Raw genomic sequence first — 13,236 nt, forward strand, 5'->3', positions numbered from 1 at the left:
GGAATTCAGCCCTGGGTAAAAAGCATATTGGAAACCCTTAGAATATCATCTTTTAGAGTGTTCCAACAATCTTAGTAAAAAGCCATTGTGAACCCATTCAGACCTGGTGCTTTAGTTCTATCCATTGAAAAAACTGCTATGTTGACTTCTTCCATATCAAAACTCCTTTCTAACCAACCCTTATGGTCTCCCGACAATCTTGGCCAATCCAACCCTTCTAGACTTGATCTCTCAGTAAAGGGTCTTCTAAAGATGGACTTGAAATGATTCACAAAAGCTCATTCATCAAGAAAAAAAAAAGATTCGGAAAAGCTCCAACGATTTCACTTTATTGATCAATTGTTCCACAGCTTCCAATTCTAGCTTAGAAATGAAATTTTTTTCCTCCTATCATTTGCTAAAGCATGGAAGAATTTGATATTTCTATCCAATTCTCAACTTTTGTCTCCAACTAGTTTCTTCTTTGAGCAAGATATCTCCAACTACTTGCTTAATGCCCATCTCTCTTGCTTATCATTAATTAATTACCTCTTGCTTTCTCATTTCTAGTCTCCCAAATTGCCGAATATTCCAATCCTTTATTTTAGCTTTCAAATCTTTTATCTTATGATGCAACCTCATGCCCTCCCATTTAACCCTTGGATTACTCTTTGCCCACCAATCCTTAACTTTTTCTTTAAAACCTGGGTCACAAAGCCACATTCTCAAACTGAAAAGGAGTCAGACCCCCTCCCCTTAGATCATACTTAGACAGGGAAATTGATCAAAGATTAGAACTTACAAGTCATTCTAGTCAAGGCCCTCAAGCCCAAAACTCCCCAATGGCCCTCCCAATCCACTATAAATAAAAATCTATCAAAATTATAACAAATTGGGTTAGTTTGCAAGTTGGGCCACATAAAGTTGTTACTCAAGAGGGGCAGTTCCTTGAGCTCAAAAGAATTTATAAAGGCATTAAATTTCTCCATGCTAGTGGTAATTCTTTGCATCGCTTTGTTGGTTTCCTCAACAAAACTTATCACATTAAAGTTCCCGCCTATACACCACAGTCCTTCCCACAATCCCCATATATCTTCTGATTCTTCCCACATTTCATTCCCCTCCCAATATCCATGGGGACCATAAATGTTTGTCAAAACCCATTCAAATCCATCATTCACATGTCAGAATTTGATTGAAACTGTAAATTTCCCCACCAGTTCCTCCACTCCTTGCACCACATCCTTCTTCCAAAGAACCACTGTTCCTCCCAAAGACCCCAACGGAGAGACATAGCCAAGTTTATACCCATAGCCCTCCAAACACTCCTAGTCCATCTATCATCAAAAACCAACAATTTAGATTCTTGAAAACTCAACTCTCTTTTCCTAATCTTCACTTCATTTTTCTTCTACCTTTGAAAGGTTTTCAACTCATTTGGATCCTTTAGTTTACACCCAAGCTTTCCCACAAAATCAGCCACTGAGTCTTCTATACTCTTTTCACACTCATTTATCTTCTCTAGAAATGGGAACTGAGTCCTCCGTACTACTCTCTTGATCGGTAATCTCCTCTTTCTTCAACTCCTTCCTCTTCAAATCCTCCAAAGACTGTTCAATGTCCCAAATTCTTCTCCCCCTTTCCTCCTCAAATAAGGACTCATCCTCTCTTCCTCTTATATCCTTCTCAACACCTGGAGCTAGCGGCTGCAAACATAGAACTTGTCAGTACCCAAAACCAAATTCACAACCATACCTGGGGAAGCATTGAAGAGGGATCTGTTGCTTTTCCTTGTGCAGTAGAATGGGGGATCACAATCTTTCCAAGATGGGTCTACTATGAATAGTTCAATATTAAGGACAGTGTTTTAAAAGCGCAAGGCACAAAAAAGGCACAGGAGTCAATTTGCACTAAGGCGCAAGGCGAGGCGCGTGCCTTTTTAAGCAAGACACAAAAAATAAAAAATAAAGCTAAAAAATCAAAAATAATTGCGAAAAATGCAAAAAAAATATATATATATTAAACATAATATTAATAAAAATATAGACTTAAATTTTAAAATAAATGTTTTAAAAACTTATAATCTAAAATTAAAATACATAAATATAGCATGTAAAGCATATTCAAATGAAAACTTAAAAATAAAATCAAATATATAAAACATTTTCAAGCATATAAAACCAACAATCTCATTTTTCCTTAGTTGCATTACTTCAAGTAGCTAATGTGATGTAAAACATACTACACTCCTGATTCTACAAGCCGCCTTTGTACCACGCCCCTCGAGGCAAGCCCAAACAAGTCCATGTTAGGTCTTAAATTCTTAGTTCTCACACAAAAAATAATGATTTTATAGTTTTAATTGTTTTTTAAGAAGATATTTTATTAGGATGAATGAATGAACAACATTACCAAATAGGGGGTCCGGGGACATGGCACGGGGGTCTGGGGGCCCAGTCGCTAGACACAAAAAAAAGCAAAAAAGCGTCAAATTTTCAAAAAGCACATGCCTGGGCTGAGGCGCAAGGCGCACAAGGCGTGCACCTTTTGAGAGGGCTGCACCTAGGATCTGGGCAAGGCGCCTACCCTAAAATGCGCCTCGCCTGTGCGCCTAGGCATGCCTCAGGCGCGCCTTTTAAATCACTGATTAAGGATGCACATTGTGACCTGCTTCCAATACTTTGTAACTCACCCTTTTCTGGATTGTTCTCATTGAGCCTTAGTAACCCTCTACAACCTCCTTATAGACCCCGCAAAGAGTTTCTATCCATAATTAGTTCTTCTAAGTGGGCCTCCCCAACAACCAAAGCATCCTCAACCTTGTTCGAGTCACGTCCAACTAACACAAAACTCCAAATAGGGATTGTTCCCACTATCTTTGTTTCACCATCAAACAGTTCAGAAATATGAAAGTTTTCTTCCAAATCTTTCGCCCCTTCATTTGTTCCCAAGCCGCCCATCAACGACACTGTATCAAACCTAGAGTCTTCCTCATCTGACAAGTCACAATCAACCCATCCTCCATCCACCAACTTTTTCTCCTCTGAACTAGCCTTGGTCTATCTTGGATTAGGGCAATCCTCTTCTGATCTACCAGGGCCCTTCTCTCCTGTTTCCCTTGGAATAAATTGCATGGCTTGTTTCAACCCAGATTTAGCATCAGGGTTCCTTGTAGCATGTAATGATGATGACGATAGACCTAAACTATCATCCCCAGACCATCCTTTGCACCCACAACTCATGCAACTATTTAATGAGTCACATCACATGAGCCTAAGGCATTTGATTTATATCAACCAGCCATGTTCTAGGCATGCCCCAAAACCGGTTCGAAAAGAGCCACTGGTTGAGTCTTCAAAGGTCCCTTTGGCCCCCACCCTAGGTCTAACCAAGCGTTAAGTTTCACCACCTCCACAAAGGTCTAACCAAGCTCCAAGCAAGCCATAAGATTGGCTTGCTTCTCCAGGTTCCCATCCTAAGTTTCTTACACCATACTTGGCTTGAATAGTTTCCCTCCACAAACCTCCACTTTGCTCACTAAACCTCCAAAAGCATTTTTCCAATAATGCTAATTTAATTCCTTCACTCTTCTCATCCCCAAACACCCAACTTTTTTGGTCTACATACTTTTCCCCGACTTACTAGGTGATAATTCTTCTCTTTCTTCCAGCCCATGCATTTCTAACAACCATGCCTTCAACTGCTCAACAAACCCCAATTCTTCAAGCCACAAACTTTCAAATGTAAATGGGAATGGCTTGGAAGGAATTCCACCACCATCTAAACAAATTGGTGCATGATCTGAAAGGGACCATGGTAAAAACTGCAAAGATACTTGAGAAAACTTCTCTTCCCAGTCGTTGACACCACAAACCTATCTAGTTTTACCAATAGTAGCCTCCTCCTGTTTGTTAGTCCATGTGTATTTGGCCCCTAATAAGGGAAGATCAACCACCTCCCACCTCCTTGTAAATTCAGCAAATCAAATCATCTCATTACTCTACTACTACTTGCTCCCCTTTTTCTCGTATGTAAACCTTACATCATTAATTTTTTTATAGATAACATCATTAAAATTTCCCCCCACCACCCATGGATTTTCCATCTCTCTCTAAGCCCATCCAGTTATGCTCAAAACAGATCCCTTAACCTATTTTCATTTTGTCCATAGACAACAGCCAACACCCATTCCCACCCATACCCCAATTGTTTGAACAATATTAATACAAAGAACTGCCCAATCTCCTTGTCCTTTAACTCCATTATGCTAGTGACCCAAATTACAACAAATGCCACCTGCAGTACCTCTAGCTAGTACATATTCCCATTGGCAATCTCTCCCCCATGCACTTCTAACAATAGATGCTTCAATCACCTTTATCTTAGTTTTTAGTTTCCTAAAAACATAAGACAGCCAAATCCCACTTCTCTATGCATAAACTGGATACCACCCTCCTTCCCGAGTTCAAACCCCTTATATTCCACCATACTATTTTCATTCTTTTGCTTTAGTGTTTCACCCCTCTGAAACAACCCCGGTCCTTCTACCACTTTCCCTCCCGGTGTTACAAGCCCAGCTCTATCATCCAATCCTCAAGACAGCAGAAATAAATCCCTTTCTGCACTCCTCCCTTTCTTTCCTCCCTCCTCAATGACCTCCTTTCAATCTTCATGAGGGAGGCCTTTGTCTCCTCCATACCTTTGAGGGACGCCTCTAGAAATTCACCAAAATTGATCATTTTACACATGACCCAAGATGGTTCAACTCAAGGTTCAAAATATCAATATGCTGGTAGAGGCGTATCGGGCAGTATCGGTAGTTTTTTAAGTTTTTTTTCAAATCCGGTTCAAAGGGGCCGGTTTAAGGTCCGTACACCCCCTGAACCGGTCAAAATCCCTATACACCCTCTGTAAGAGCGTATCGGGAAGCTCCCGATACGATACATATCGTCCGATACAGGCCAATACATATATTTTGAACCTTGGTTCAACTGATGCTTCCCTATTATAATTCATCATTGTGAGATTCCCCTATCTTTTGTTACAGTGGCAATCCCTCCTCAGTTGTGTACCTATTAGTGGCCAATCTCCAGTTGGCACCACTGCTAGAGGTGCTACCTCAAGCTCTTCACCTTACACAATCGCCAGCTCTTCCACAGCTTGCTCCTGTAACTCCAGTGTCAATTCCATCTCTCCATTGTATTTAACTCCACCCTTTCCCACCCCCTCATTATTTGCCATACCTTGCTCCATCTTCCTGTTCTTCACAGCATCATTTGAGATTGACCACTAGTTTCCTTGTTTTGTTGCACCCCTCTCTTCATTTTCCCCTGTTACTATGAGCATCTTGAACCCTGTTACCATGAGCATCCTCAAGCTCACAAGGGTCTTCACTTTACTTGGCTAAGCCTCCAAAAAGTATCACTTAAAATAATACTACCACAGAAATGGCTTGCACTATAATTTTGGTCATGTACTTATTTCACATTGACAGAATGGAAATTTATGATTTTACTCTACATAGGAAAGATTCTTATATTCACACTTTGTTCAGATTTGTATTACATAAATAAGTGCTGTATAATATGAAAAAACAAGCATTAGAAAAGATTCTTGCATTCACACTTTGTTCAGATCAGTGTTTTAAAAGGCATGGGAGGCACTCCCAAAATGCCCTGAGACGTATGCCAGAGGCGCTGACACCTCTGAGGCATACGCCTCATGCGCTTTTTTCATGAGGTGTGCTAGAGGTGTACGCCTCATGCACATCTGATATAAAAAGACAGAAAAAAAATAAAAAAGAAGAAAAAGGAAAGGAAAGGAAAAGAAAGGAAAAGAAAGGGAAGGGAAAGAAAAAGAAAGAGAAAAAAAAAAGAGAAAAGGAATGGAAAGGGAAGAAAAGATAAGGGGAAAGAAAAAATGAGATCCCCCCTTTCAACTAATGTTATGCATCTTTATTCTTCTTAATATAAAAGATTTTTATTAAAAATAAAGAAAAAATGAGATCCCCCTTCCTCTTCATCCTCCTCCTAACCCCCCTCCTCTTAAGGAGGCTTACGCCTCTTGCGTTCCGCCTCACGCCTCTAGGTAGTGGAACGCCTCGCATCACGCCTCCGCATTTTAAAACATTGGTTCAGATTTGTATAGTATAAATTAGTGTTGTATATAATATGAAAAAACAAGCATAAACAGTCAGACAATGAATCTAGGAACAAGAAGTTGATCTACATTGTCATGATGAAGCATGATGCACACATTTTTACTTGATTCAGTGTTACCAATTCCTTTCCCCCAAAAGCTCTTGCATGATCTAACTAATAACCTAAAAGTATACTTTTCAGTATAACAATATCAAATATGGGAACTAACTATTGACTCAACCTCCAAACTCCCTAATAAGATCAAAATCCAAGTACAATTAGAATAATTTAGGAAAGACATGTACAATCAAAAGATAAAAGATATTAAGGAATTGTTCAATAACAGCACAAGTTGCTGAAATGAAAGACTTATTACTTTGTTTTTAGTTGTTAAAAGAATTAGATAATACAATTTTCAAGGGTATAGTGAGTTACCCAACTTCAGTTTCAGTCATCAAGGACCCCTCAACCTCCTTATAAACTTAAGCAATAAGCTTTTCAGTTTAGCATCTTCAGGTGTTATCAAACAGCCCCTGAATATTGTACAGCACATCTACAAGGTGAAAAAAGGAAAAAAAAAATGGCAACTCACTTGAAGCAAAGGCCAAGAGCCTCTTCACCATCCTCAAATATGCGTTTAAATGAGTCTCTAAATACAGGATGACCAAAACTTTCAGATAGAACAATGAGCCCGCCAGTTCTTTCAATGGCAACTTTCATTTCTGCAATCCCAACCTGAAAATTCATCATAGAATGAAGGAAAAACATGATTCTGCATCACATCCATGGAATGAAATTATATTTACTAAACAAAACTAATAATCTTGCTTTGTTAAATAAATATTTTTCCACGAAAAAAAAAACATAAAGCAAAAAGACGTTTAAAACAATTAAAAACAAGGAACCTGCAGGCTTATTGTTTCTTATAAGCTCCTAAAGTACAAAGCTTAACTGCACTTTCCAGTGAAATCTGTTAGTAGCCAATGTATAACTCTATTCAGTATCTCAGATCTTTCTCTGTGAAATCTGTTTATTTTTTCTTTTGGATAAGCAACAGCAAAAGTTTTCAAACTATTTTTTCCATGTTTAACCCTAATTTGGCTAATGCATCAGCTTGTGAATTCGCTGATCTAGGAACCCATCTGAATGAGTTAGTCAGGTTGTGTCCCATAGCCTGCACTTGTCTGATCAGGGTTCCATATCTCCAGGGAATTTCATCCTCATGTCTTATCCAGCTAAAAATGACTTGGTAGTTTCCTATTATGATTTCTGTACACCCATGTGATGCTGCAAGTTTCTCTGTGAAATCTGTTCCCCCATTCTAGCTATATTTCTGATGCTAGTGCATTCCCAGGGAAAAAAAAAAACCTTGGTTCTCAAACTGTGCTCTTAGATTTTTTTCTTTTTCTTCATTTTCTTATTAGCATGGGAAGTGGGGCTTTTTTCTGATCAATCTGGGAAGTGGGGTGTGAAGAAATTAATTCATTTAATTCACTGTAAATGAAGTAGAGGGGGCAATCCTACATCACTTCGCACATTTACAACGAGTGCCTTGGAGAAGGAGAAACTATTGGTCATCTCTTTATATAAATTAGAAAATTATGGCATTTCTTGGAGCTTGTTGGGCCTGAACAGGTCACTCCTCAAGGTAGTTCTCAGACAGATACAATATCAAGGAGGCGGTCTGATACAGGAGTAAATAAGTCAAAACTGGAATTTTCTAAGTGTTTTATGTATTTTTGTATTTCTAGACAGTACAGGCGTTTTTGTCATCTAACATATTTTCTAAGAACTAGGAGCAAAAAAGGGCATGGATTGTAGTAAGAAATTATTTAAAGGTCCATGATCCATGATTGGCAGGTACCTTGGTCATATTACATACTGTTTGTGACGTCAAGCCTAAAAGATTTGATTTTTCTAGTCATAAACTTGGTTGTGTTTAAAATTTCAGTCATTGGTTAAATACCTTAGATGGATAATGCATCCTTTGATTCCAAGACTTGAAGCATCCAAACTCCAGTGGGGAGTAGTGAGCCAGATAAAAGTTAGTGGAAAGAATGTGCTGATGGTTTTTTTTATTTTGAGAGAAGAAAGTAACGTGCTGATGTTTTTTTTTATTATCAGCAACAGGAAAAATCAATTTATAAATATAAACAGGAATTATACAATTTTACACGTTGAAAGCATAGCCATGCCATTCCTCCCTGAAAACATACATAAGATCATAAATTTTCCCAAAATGATCAACCCCTATGCACCCCTTGTTTAGCTAAAGTATCAGCTTCATTGTTAACAGATCTTGAAACCAATTGAATTTTCACCTGCATATTTCCTATCATCCATGCAAGTTTCTTCAATTCATCTCCATATTTCAAAGAGCTTTTTCCCCATTTTTTAGCCAACTAATTATCACTTTACTGTCTCCTTCAATTACAAGCTTCCCAATGTTCAACTCACTAGCCTGCTGAACCCCTTGTAAGATTGCCATCAGTTCAATTCAACCCTCTTAGAATCTCCAAAACCAATTGGACCCAATCACCCAAGTATATTGCTCTCACCCTCCCATCTCATCCTAATAACTCCTACCCCTGAAGGTCACAGGTTCCCCAAGCTACTTCCATAAAAGTTCAGCTTCCAAAAACTTTTCTCTGAGGGTTCCCAATTATCTCCCTTCAATAAAGTGCTGATGGTAAATTCATGGTCAAATCTTTGTATGGTAGACTGATAAGAAACTTGGGTGAAAGAGAAAATATTAATAGGGTATGGAGCATTCCCTTTGCTCCATGATATGGGGCTTTGACAGTACCCTTGCATTTATAAATCAAATAGGAGAAAATTAAGAGACTTTAATAACTCTCATTGTCTCCCTTTTAGTCTTTTAGCCATCTCCTCTTCATTTAATATGTCAATTACTTGCCATATTTAATATCAACTTCAAAGTTTTTGTGTTTTCGCTACCTTGAAAAGCTGACCAACATGAGAAGATTTCTTTGAAATACAAGGGGCCATGTTAACTCTAAACAGCCAAAAGAAAAGCCCCATGGAAAGTTAGTATACAAGAACCCAAAGCAAAGATGAAAGACATCTTCCTCATGATCTTCATATAAATAGCACCTGTTAACAAGCTAAAAACCTATACTTTTTAAATACAAGAGACCCACATGTTAATCCTAAACAGACAAAATAAGAAGCTCCATGGTAACTTGGTATATAAAAGCACCCAAAGCAAATATGAAAGATATCCTCCTCATGATCTTCACATAACAACACCTGTTAGCAAGCTAAAAGCCTCTACATTTTAAATGACCTATGTGAGAATACTGTCCAAGGCCACTAACCACACAAAAGCTTCAACTCTTGGAGGAATTGGATTGCCCCAAGCCTTGCACTTTTTTCCCAATCATTTTGTCTACATTCAAATCCCTAAGCATACCCAACACAACATCCTTAACGATATACCGACATGATCTGAAGAATGCTAAATTAAATCCATCTGGACCTGATGCTTTATCTCTATTCATAGACTTAACAACCTCCTCTTCCTCAAAATCACTTTCCAACTGCATCTTCATTGAGCCATCAATCCTGTCCAATTCTATCTCCCCTAGGACTATGAGGCAAATTCTCCTTTCTGATGCCTTCGTAAAAAAAAACTGCAAACCCCCTCCCCAATCTTCTTTTGATTATCCACCACTCCTATCTAATGCTACAATTTCTACTTTGTCTTGCCCTAGCAGTAGCATGGGAAAAAAACAAAAGATATGTTCCATTACCAACAGAGAAAGCTTTTGCATCAAATTAATGACAGAATAGATGAGCAAAGAAGAAGAGAAGGTTTTAGAGCAATTAGACAAAGCCTGTCATCCATCAAAAGATCTTGAAGGTGAAAGGGTAATGTACAAGAAACCAAGATTGAAGAAGGAGAAGAGACTTGGCTATCACCCTCATGATTTTCCACCAATATTTCTATAATGAGATGTCACCATTGTTAAAGATTTGTATTCCAAATTACAACCTTTTGATATAGACATGTCTGAACCTCATTAGGATGAAATTAGTAAATGATTGATGAACCAGAAGAAATGATTGATCAAACAAAGAGAAGAAATTAGTAAATGAAAATAACACCTCAATGCATGGAGATTAATAAGGTAAAAATGGCTCTTCTTATCTAGATGAAGTTTCCATAGCATGATTTAACAGAGCTGATGAAGTCAATGTAAACCTTTCTGTTCTAATTACAGGATTAATTGTCTATACTTGATGGCTGAGCAGACAAGGATGCATGTTTTGGATTTAATGCAAGAAAATTGAAGGATAAAGCTAAAGACCACAAATATTTAAGTTATCTTGTCCAATGCACCCATCAAGAAGAATCCAGTACATGAGCCAAATCTTGGGAAAAACTTTTCTTTATTAATTAAGAAATAGCTGACCAAGTCATCCATAAGAGAAGGGTATTTTCCTTTGCACCAGGAGAAAATGAGGCTGGAGAATCTTTCTATGTTCTACTGGTCTGAAGTAGAACTGAGAACAACTGATAATTAAGAAATAGCTGACCAAGTCATCCATAAGAGAAGGGTATTTTCCTTTGCACCAGGAGAAAATGAGGCTGGAGAATCTTTCTATGTTCTACTGGTCTGAAGTAGAACTGAGAACAACTGATAATAAAAAGCTTCTCTATGCTGAATTCTAATTTGCATGAGCTTTTCTGGCAGGACTACATTTTTTAAACCTAGAAAGTCCTTAAAGTCTTTAAAGATGATTGTTGATGCCTTAGCAAAATTATAGATGGATGTTTTCAGTTAAAAGTCTAGTTTCATAAGGTCATTTGAGAATTTAAAGTGTTTCAAACCCTTTCATTTTTTTTGAGAAAAAACCTGGCATATGTATGCATTAAGAGTCCTGAGGAATCTTTAAAAATCAATCTAACTTCAAACTTGAATGTTGATGTAAGTCAAGACTCAAGAGTGGTGTCCATCGATTTGTCTAATACAATGCACATTTTCTTTTCTAATTTATTTGTCCCCCGTCCAAAGAACAGAAAGTCACTGTGCTTTCTTAAAACTTCACACAACTTTTCAAACTGCCATGCATCATAAAAACCACCTCACCTCATTTATATATCAATCTTGATAGCCTTACTTCGTCTATTCTATTTTTGGTCTTATACTTCTCAATTGCATGAAATTTGACTCCAGTTCATACCACTGTGAATGAATCAAAGAGCAAATATGTCAAGGAAAAAATGAATACGCAAATAAAACAGATACCGCCTATAGTTCTTTCTTCTGACATCAAAAATAAAAAACAATTGATTATATTCAAGTTCATGCCATCCTTCACAAACTTAATGATTTGCAGTACCCATATTCACAAACAAACTTCATGATAGACTGTAATTCATAACATATGGTGTTCTAATTCTAGTTCAATTAATATGAAGGGAAAATAGGGATTATATGCTGTTTTTCGACCATGTAAATTGCTTTAATTTCAATTGTTTCTTTATTGGTCTTTAATTTCAACTGAAGATCGATAGAGATATGGATTCCTTTTATTTACATGAACATTTGCACAGAAACTAAAGACAACATATCATAGGAAGCCAACTTGGAGGAGGAAAAAGGACTGGTCCAAACCTGATCAAGTGCAGAAGCAAACAGATCTAAAACATGGCCCTGGCTAACAAGCTGCTTGGAAAGACTTTCATAAAAGTTCACAGCTTTATGAAAATGTGGTGCTGCATCTTTATCAAGATCTTTATGAGAACGCACTGGTTCAGATAAATCTTTTGATACAATCTGTAAATAACACATCAACATCCAAAATACTTTTCATAACTAAAAGTGAAGAAAAAGGTCTGATGAGAAGCAAGCAACCTAGAAGAATAAAGAAGTAATTCAATTATCAAAAATAAAAAAAGAAGTAATTCAACAATTTGATGAATACAATCATACGTTTCAGTTCAGAACAGACTTTCTATTAGAGGAAAAATTCTATCAGATATCAGAAAAATAATTCAAGAATTTGCTGAATTAGCTGTCTAATCTGTTAGATGAAACCTATTTAACAGTCGATCTAGATCCTCTGTAAATGAGAGACAGGGAAATAGGGAGAATGCACCTAATAACTTTCATAATGAGGGCACCTACATTATAGCACAGCTCTTTTTTATCTTTTTTTAACATCATACAGCTCTTGAATATGTCAGTAGTTTAAGGTCATCAGAAATTTCCTAACTGTATTAGAAAGTAATGAATGGTGGGTGTATCAAAGCAACCTTAGCTTACCATATTGAGATAGGCAAGACCAAGGAAATCATCTTTCCTGTTTTTTTTACAGGCTTCGGTTTTTCTTCATTGAAAAATATGTATGGAACATGATTTTCAATCACTTTTTATATGAAAGATACATTAAATGGAGAAGCTAAAGGTTGCAATATTAAGTAAAAAATGAACAAAGATAAGGAATAGCAACATTCTTTCCTTGTACTCAGGACCAGTGGGAGCTGGAGATTCTACAAGGGCAGAGATAGTAGCAGCAGTACTAGGAATACAGCTTGCCAACCAACTCAGAGTGGAGAATTTGGTATTGAGGGAGACTCAAAGGTGGTTGTGGGTTGGTTGGCAAACCTAGATACTGTTAATTGGGATTATAGGGATATCCTAAGAAGAGTTCATTGGCTTACAAGAAACATGTCAGTTAATTTTCAGTGGGTTAGCAGATCAGCAAATGTTTTGGCTGATTCTCTTGCTAAAGAAGGGGTCTCAAGGGTTTCTTTGTACTGGGCTACTTTGTAAACTGATTTCTGTTTAGTGTGAGTGCTTCGCTTTCATCCTTAAAGAGGAGGTCACATCTCGTGCCTCTTCTTAGGCTGTTTGTATGCTCACTGTTTCTCTATTAATAACAACTTCATTCATTTATCAAAAAAAATGAACAAAGATCAAATATTAAATACTTAAGGTCAAAGTAATAATTGTATAGTATCTATTGTTGACAATATATGATGTATAGTTACTATAGTTTCAATTTTACAAACCAATGGATTATCCATTTACTAAAAACAATTTACAAACCAACACATCATCACTCAAGTTAAACTTAATAGCAATCT

The 13,236-nt window shown here is 37.2% G+C and overlaps 1 protein-coding gene across 1 annotated transcript in view; it reads right to left on the reverse strand.

Annotated features, from left to right (window-relative positions):
• Positions 1 to 13,236, reverse strand: part of LOC104605840 (protein transport protein SEC23 E-like) — a 29,595-nt gene that overhangs the window by 14,815 nt on the left and 1,544 nt on the right. Inside the window, exons 3-4 of the mRNA XM_010270769.3 lie at positions 11,762 to 11,923; positions 6,712 to 6,854 (exon numbers count right to left, since the gene is read on the reverse strand). Coding sequence (XP_010269071.1) covers positions 6,712 to 6,854; positions 11,762 to 11,923 — 305 coding nt within the window. The remainder of the gene's footprint in view (positions 1 to 6,711; positions 6,855 to 11,761; positions 11,924 to 13,236) is intronic.

This window comes from Nelumbo nucifera, chromosome 1 (genome assembly GCF_055504915.1).
Source record: "Nelumbo nucifera cultivar China Antique chromosome 1, China Antique-T2T, whole genome shotgun sequence".
NCBI classification, from domain to species: Eukaryota; Viridiplantae; Streptophyta; class Magnoliopsida; order Proteales; family Nelumbonaceae; genus Nelumbo; species Nelumbo nucifera.